At 32.0% G+C, this 8,826-nt stretch overlaps 1 protein-coding gene across 4 annotated transcripts in view; it reads left to right on the forward strand.

Annotated features, from left to right (window-relative positions):
* Positions 1–5,823, forward strand: part of LOC132906220 (GRAM domain-containing protein 2B-like) — a 75,997-nt gene extending 70,174 nt beyond the window's left edge. For all 4 annotated transcript variants that reach the window (XM_060958208.1, XM_060958228.1, XM_060958218.1 and 1 more), the window contains 4 exons: positions 2,112–2,265; positions 3,240–3,760; positions 4,449–4,719; positions 5,140–5,823. In XM_060958208.1, the coding sequence (XP_060814191.1) occupies positions 2,112–2,265; positions 3,240–3,760; positions 4,449–4,719; positions 5,140–5,253 (1,060 nt within the window). In that variant the 3' untranslated portion in view covers positions 5,254–5,823. The remainder of the gene's footprint in view (positions 1–2,111; positions 2,266–3,239; positions 3,761–4,448; positions 4,720–5,139) is intronic.
* Positions 5,824–8,826: the final 3,003 nt, after the last annotated feature.

The raw sequence follows: 8,826 nt of genomic DNA on the forward strand, positions 1-8,826 counted from the left end.
CGCGAATACAACAAAATTGGTTGGTGTCTCGTATACGAGGAAATCGAATTGAGAAATTTGTTAACCGGAACTTGGCTAATTTCAGACGGGGCAGGAGTGAGTAATTTACATAATAATAACAATAAGTCGAAAATACAGAATAAGGTGACGTTAATAAGGTTTTCGTGTGACGTTTCATTTTGTAAAAAAGTTCGGAAATTCGTCAAATAGATGTATAGTGTGCTAATACTTTACAGAACAGTTTCGGACCTTATTTTCTCGAAAACTCAGCTTTTTTACTTATTCTGGCACGTAGAATAATTTCTTGCTAATCGTTTACTTACACTAATTTAATCTTCTTAAAAATGAAGCGTCGTGTGAAAAGATGTTTGTCTGTGTTTAAAATTTCTTTTTCCACGTATGAGTCACTCCCTTGTTGGCTGTGCTACAATTAGGAGGACGCTGTGTATAAAATTGTACAAAATGCGCATAATATGCGAAAATACACAAAATACCTGTAATTTATGGAAGGCAATACGAATCTCTATTCGAATTTCACTTATCTAGTCGAGTTTGTACAAATGTGGATCTGTTGTAACACCTGCAGTATTATAATGATTTAAAATAAGAACGATCGATCACGGTGACGCTACGGATGACGAATTGAATAGGAATCGGCGTCATTGAGAAAGTTTGTTTCTTTAATTCTCGAGATGAGAAGTTTCAGTTTGTGGATTCGAACGTGATTTAGTTTTCATTTCCATTAATTCTATTTGAGTTTTGGCATGTTGTTATGACATGTTGTATATAATACGTAATAGGGTGGTCTAGAATTATAGGCGGGAATGTAAGCGGTAAGTGAAACTCATGGAACAAAATAGAGACATTCTAAATATTAAAAGAATAGGATTTTATTACAACGAAAAGTTTATACTTTGGAAATTCTTTATTAATTTTTATAATTCTCTGTAGTTTCAGTTTTTCTCTGTGAATTACATCATACAGTGAATTCATATTCAGTCATTTTTAGGTATATATTGCATTTTGTGTGTGTGTGTGTGTGTATACATACACACACGTAAATAAGTTTTTTAATATTTTATATCGCATCAATATGGAATGACGTGATGTTTAAAAATTTACATTTTCTACGATGCAATATATTTTTATTTAAAAAACAAAGAAACTAATTGACAAAAAATACCAGAAAGTTCCCATTTCTTTGTAAAAGAAAAAGATTAGAACGCATTGGAGTTCAGCTACAAACTTCTGTGAAAAATCTTAAATCTCTTAACTTTTTGATAACAATGAAAGATATTAAATTATAAGACTCTTAACTTAATTGAAAATTACTGAATCACAGATAATTGTTGCTCGAAAGCTAAATTATGATTATAGTTGTAATGCTCCACGGTAGTGTTTAGAACTTAAATGCGTAATAATCAATATAATGTATTAACAATAATTAAACACATGCTTTTACATCATCGATCTTTGTGTTGCACGCAAAAAGATCATAGAAACAGATTGTAGATTTTTAAGGTCTTACGTTATATTTAAAGCTGCAAAAATGCACAGACTGCATACAATACAAAAAAATATATAAAATATCTAAAGTAGAGTACACTATGTAGGTAACACCGCTGAAGTAGAGTGTACGTTTAAGTTCTAAATTCCCACTTAGATATTATTCCTTTAGTACTATATACAAAAATATAAAATTGCACATAAAAATCTTCAATTTAATCATGAGTTACCAATTTAAACACAAAAAGTAGATAAATTACTACTCCAATGTTTCGATATCAAATTTTAGGTGTATTTATCATTGCACGTGTTAATAATCAAATATATCGTCCATAAATCACTGATCTGTTTATCACACTACATCAAAACTGTACTTTTCGCTATCTAGAAGATCTTTCTGGTTAAATATTTTATTGACCGTATTTGAAGATGTAGAAAGTTCAGTTTTTATTAGGATTAAACATAACTGATTATTCATATCTTTCAGAGAAGAATCACGATCTGTTTATTCCTATTTATAAACATTTACTTTATTGTGTCCACATTGATTTGGTAGATTAATTAATTTATTCTGTAATTAACAAATTTCTATCTCTTTTTTTCAGTCATCTTTCCAAACCGCTCAGTAGAAGTACACCATCAATGGCAGCTGGTGGTGTTGTGCAGACTCCAGGGAAGGTTAGTAGATCTTCGTCCACATCGTCGCCAACGACTACCAGCAGCGCGAGACAGAAGAAATTCCACAGGCATTTCTCTCAGGTAATTCATAAGAGTTTCGTTCATTCTCATTGATGTCTCACATACACGACGCTACTTTCTTGAACTAGAACATCGTTGAACGATGAAATTTACGACATTATTTTATATCTATCGATCTTACGTGGATGTTGTTTACTTTGGTTTTTTTGTTTACTATAAATCGACGAGCATAATCTCCCTGGATCGCAACTAAAATCTTATCGCTTTATCGATAATAAATTTATACTTTACTTTTCTTTAAGTATATAAAAGAAATAAAAATTTTCGCGTTAATTATCAAACTAATGATAAATATAGCGATAAATCCCATCTGTTTTTTTATGTTTGATGCTTTGAATTGTTATTATAAAATGATTTCCATTTCATAAACTTCATATTAATAACGAATAATAATAGATTTATTTTATGTAAATCATAATGAAATAATCTCGTGAGAAAAATACGCGAGGTTGGGATTAACTATTTGGGTCAAAACTCATAATTGGCGATGAGAAACACATTTTTATTTAGTTTCTTTTGCAATCAACATATTCTGGTTTTCTTTTAAGAAAACTTGATAAATTGTTTATCGATACGATTCCGGACGTAACATATTCGTTACTTATTATATAAATCATGCTATTATATTATTTGATATAAAAGCTGGAAATTCTTGGAAGGTTTTGTAGTTATGAGACGTAGTGTACGGCGCGTAACCATTTTCATGCCTTACTCTCAATATAAAACTTGACCCAGATCGGTAATCCATTTCGAAATTCCGCGCCTGTCGATCGATCTACATCTATCAGCAACTATACTCCAACGAGACGAATCAGTGAGAGTAAACAAAACGTAAATGCTGAGACAGCAGCTATTTGGTGCCAACTAGTGACATTCGAGTATCACCATAATCACGTTTTGTTTACCTTTCCTGACTCTTCTCGTTGGATGGAGTATATATAGAAAACCTAATCTTGATCTACTATTCGATTCAGGTTGCTGCGGACGAACGGGTATTAAACTACTACAGTTGCGCGCTGGTAGGCGACATCTTGCTGCAAGGACACCTGTACATTACACCAAATTATTTCGCGTTCTATAGTAACGTGTTCGGCTATGTAACGAAGCTTTTGATACCTACAGTTTCCGTGTTGAAGATCAGTAAAGAGAAGACAGCACGAATCATTCCAAACGCTGTGGCAATTGCCACCGAAGAGGAGAGGCACGTCTTCTGTTCTCTTCTATCCAGAGACTCGACCTTTAAGTTGATGAAACAGGTTTGGGACGCTGCGCTGGAGCCACAACCGTCACCAACGATTCTACCGTTGACCACAGAGCAGAAGCTCCTCACCCCAAACGCGTTGGTTGTCGATGATTCCGAGGTGAATCCGGAAGAAGATGATTCCAGCATGTCTGAAAGCGGGACAGATCTGAATTCTAGACCGCCGACCATCTGCACCGACACCGATGCTGTCCCATTGAAAATTGTCAGGCCTAGTTTGCCACCACCTGCAAAGTAAATAAATGATCTAGAAATATTCTTGTCATCTTCTTGTCTACAGTCAGTTAGAATGCCGTTTATATAATAGCTCATGAAAGTATACGGATCCTTGTAGAAACTTTTTATGAATATATTATGTGTCTAATACGAAATGTTTTGAAGTAGCGTTAACATCGTAATAAGATACCACGATCATGTTTATATTGGTAAAGTTTGAAACGAATCTGAAAATGTATATAGCATTCATAAGGTATTTATTGCAAACGTAAATGCAAACGCAAAGTATTTCAAAAATCATTAATCAATTCATAATATTAATAAACTACAATATTTAGTCGGCTCATCCTTAGGATTATTTATATGTCTGAAAGGAAAAAACACCGTTTATATGTATAAGCTACATACTAATTTTTGACTGAATACACATATATTGTATGTATGAATCACTTGTAACTTACATATACATTTTTAGCCTGGTTTCAAATTTTAATAATATAACATGACAGTTTTATTTTTATTACGTTTATCTTTTATTTTTTATTGTTAAATTTCATAAATCTTTTTAAGTAAACTGCTACCTGAAACCTGTTAAATATATTGTATTTTATAAACAATTATTAATCATGTAGCTATCGGAAATTGTTTAATTATTCTCATAAGTCTTTTAATAATTACCTGCTAATTAATTTTTGTATCTGTTTAGGGTGGAACCATCACCGGTGCCGATACTTCCAGCAACGTCCAACAATTCCAATACTGTTTTATCCTTGTTCACGGGTAGATTGAGAACTAGCACAGTGATTACCATACTGATAATAGTTCTAGCAGCTCTATACATGTCGGCGGCTTTGATGATGATTCGCATCGACAGGTTACATACGGCGTATCTCAACCATCCGTTTGTTTCGCCGGAACGTTTCACTCAGGATCGACTTTTGCATTACCTTAATACAAACATTGATCAAATAGTAAAGGTACGATTACTTCACTATAGAAAAATGGATGAGGTTATCCCATAAGCAGATTGTCGATATATTTTTATGAATATAATTAAAATACTGGAATTTATAGTGGTTTACACAGGAAACTTTTATTTCATGTATATACTTTTTATGTAAAATAGCTTGAAATTTCATTAACTTTATAATGATTCTCACTATTATTTTGATAAAATATTAATATTATGGGCGAAAATATTTTTAAAGGGAATTTGTTTTTTAACTGAATTGTAGGAAAGAACACATATTTAGCTTTAGAATTAAATTTACTAAGGCTATTTATCTATGTATCTATCTTCCCTGTAACTTTGACCTATCTTGTTATTCCCCTGTAGTACCCATTCATGTAATTATCTAATGAAAAAATAGAACTATAATAAATATTCATTATTTTAGGTACGACAGAGTCTACAGATGTTGTCGCAGCAGTTCGTGTCGATGAGCCAAAATGGAGAAACCGAGCCGAGCGTATCCGGTGGCATGTTAGAACCGGAAGACGCTCCGAGTTAGCCCCCGACGAAGCTAAATAATTTAATGCAACCAAATAATATGAGTCCCCGTCGCCTCGCTAGCGTATGAAGCGTCTCGTATTAATACGTCGTTGTCTTCGTAATCGGCGTCGATTTATTATCGGCGTACGAAAACGATTTCGATTCGATCAATTAATTAACGGTGTCGCTTCGACGGTCCTTAATAGGCAATTATTATCGTTAGACTATCTAGACTTACTTGACAGGTTTCGAAGATAATAGGTTATTTAAAGTAAAAGAACAAAACAGACAAAAAGAAAGTAAATTATACACTGAAAATTTTTCGAACGCAGGGATCGTAACGATCGTAACGATCCTTCTACACTTAGATTGGAGAGCATGCGTAACTCGATTCTTAATTTTCAGTCATGCTTGCAGAATTTAAATAAGATGCTTAAAGGCTGTAATAAACGAAGTAAATATAAAAAAGAAAAAATTTAAAGAGCGTCGTATATACGATATACATATACGAGTGAGTGCTAGACAATTATATGTATGACAAGATGATGCGAAATGAATTGATGAATATGAAATAGAGGAAAAAAAGAAATATTTGAATGCGCAACGCGAGCGAAGGGATTTTCGTTTTTGAAAACTAGTCACGTATTTATATATGCCCCACATACAACAAGAGTATAATGAACAAAAAAATGGAATATATATATAAATATAAATATTACAAAGAAGCTATATATATATATATATACATATATATATATACATATACATATACATATACATACATATGTGTATATATATACATACATAGAATAATGCATATTTCGCGATTACTTGTTGATATTGTATATCTGGGATAGTTGAGGCACTACCTTTTTAATCTATGCAACTGGCAAAGAATTACATTATAGAATTAACAAAGTGGTTATGCATTTCTGTCGTACCGAAAGCAAGAATAATATATTGTATCGCTACAGGAAAGATACCAAGAACGAAAAAGTTTCTTAACAGACGAGCTTGTGCTGCAGTATTCTGATCGTCCGGAATACACGCTATTTCGTCATCGAATATCGAATACTGCTCCTTTTAGACAAAAACAGTTAAAATGAAAAAAAAAAGGAAAATAAACGAGACATTGCATTTCCCACGCACACTGGTGTTCCTACGAAAAAAAAATTTTTTTCCGGTCGTTTATTCGGAATGATAACGAAAGGGTAGTTTCCTTTGTTTCTCTGTCTTTTCTTATCTTTTTGTTTGCTTGTTTTTTACTTCACTCCTTTGAGACGATTCTTGGTATGCGAAAGTGCTCGCGAAATATTCTATTCACTTATAAACGTATTTCAATATCGTTGCACATGTTCTTCTATGTGTATGTAAAATAATGCGAAGAAACGTTCGAACAAAGTGTTGTTATAATTGCGGTTAAAATATGGGATACGAGAAACGGGAGATTTGACTGTGATAGTAGGATCGAGGATCGAATTTTGTTAAAACACGACCGCGTTTAGCAGATTCGTCGTGTTCGTCCCATCGAAACAAAAATGAAATAAATAAGTAAAACTAAAGTAAACGAGAGACTGGTTATTACGATCGGACCAAAAAAGAAGAATGTCGTAAACGCGGTCGTCATTGCGCGAGATCGCGTGGGATTTAAAAAGAAATGCTGTTACGTTATTTACCTGATATTTATAAAAACTAAAAAAAATGCACGTACGATAAAGCGAAATTCAATTGAACCGTTGTTTCTATCAAATCATTGTGATTGTATTTACCGATAAACTGCGTTAATTTTTAATTACTTGAACATATATTATACCTTTGCTATTGTTCGTCATTTTATTGTCATTACGTTCGCGAAACGTACATTCTAAATTATAAGAAAGAGAAAGTGAAAAGATATAAAAATATGGGGGATATATTTATCTGGTGGCAATTTAGTGGACTATCTAATTTATTCTAATTTAGTTTTTATGAGTTTCTAATTACGAATTTATAGTTTGAATCTTTTTGTGTACTTTACCTTTACGTTGATTAAATTCGCTGGAATTTGTAGTTGCGAATTGTATATGCCTTTTTAAAGTATTGCTTATTCAAGGGGGAGGAGATATACTTGTGCCTGGCGTGTGCCGTAATGGAGAAATATCGGCTGCATTCTAAAATAGAAAATGAAACACAAGAGCATACGTGTATATGAAGCAAAAAATGCTGCAATTCGTTCGTCAGGCGATTTACATCGAATTTAATTTATCTTTTTCTGATAGATTGAACGTTTTGAAATTGAACGATGTTAATATGATATAAAAAATTAATGAAAATTGGACGATACTCGCTACTTGAAAGCGAAAAAGATTTAGAGGAAAAACTATTTAATAAAATTTATGCCAAATGTCGGAACTATTGTACTTCTAGTATAAAGAACAAGAAATTGTTTTGTAAAAACTTATCTGTTACTGTAAATTCAATAAAAATGATGTAGTCGAATAATTCACAGAGCGATTGAACGGAGAAAATATTTTTCAGAATGACTAGTTGGCGATTATTATCCACTTGATCTAGCTTTGGATCTCGTTATGTAAAATTTTAAACGGAAACAGGTCTATAAAGGGACGAATGGTTTCTCTTTTTCCGTTCTCGTACGAATATCGTTCGCCTTAATCCTATGTACTGTTAGACCAATGCTCAACGTACGACTCATTATTCCTAGAATATGTACCCGTATATAACAGCTCTTGATTTGTACTTGTTCTATATGTGCGAACTGTCGTGGCGACGTCAATTGAATTAGCTGTACTTTTCAGAATCTGATGCTATTAAATTTGATCAAATTGACAGAATTGATCAGTATTGAATACTTTCAAACATAATAGGTCAGGGCTGTCTGTTTCATATTTATGTATGTTTTTAATTTTTGAAATAAAACAATAATTATTTATTTGAGAGAATACAAAATACTCTCATTTGATTTTTTTATTTAAAAGAATTAGAATTATTATTGAACTTTATCAGTTAATATTTGTACTATCATTGTTTCTTCTTTTTATAACGTTAAAGAAGCTCTAAGATTCATTTAATTATTACAAGATATTATTTAATCTCATAGTTCATTGTAAATTTCAGGTGAAATTTTGTGTATTTCCAATTTTTAGTAAACTTGTTGTTAAGCATTTGTAACGTAGTTAACATAATTATGATGTTATTATAATATTTAAGTTATTAACTTGCGCTGTAAATACTGTACTATTTTACATTCATGTTGATGTCTTACTTTGTCGCCCTGTAAGTAATTGTATCTTTACATTCAAAGGCACAATGTTTTACAACAATAATATCAATAGGGGAAGTAACCTTGTTTCCCAATAATATTTAACTAGAATAATATAACAGCTTTTCTGGTTTTTTAATTTATATTATTTTTCATTTATTCTTACATATTTTCTAAATTTCATGATCTATATTTTTGTGATATTAACTAGTTCATTTGTAATTATTCATATTTTCAGTAAGAAACCAGCGTCTTTCTTGTAAATTTTAAATTATTGTAATTAAAAACGAGGGAAATGAGTCTTATATATGAATGAAGCTTGGGCAGCACTAC

This window comes from Bombus pascuorum, chromosome 1, assembly GCF_905332965.1.
Source record: "Bombus pascuorum chromosome 1, iyBomPasc1.1, whole genome shotgun sequence".
NCBI lineage: Eukaryota > Metazoa > Arthropoda > Insecta > Hymenoptera > Apidae > Bombus > Bombus pascuorum.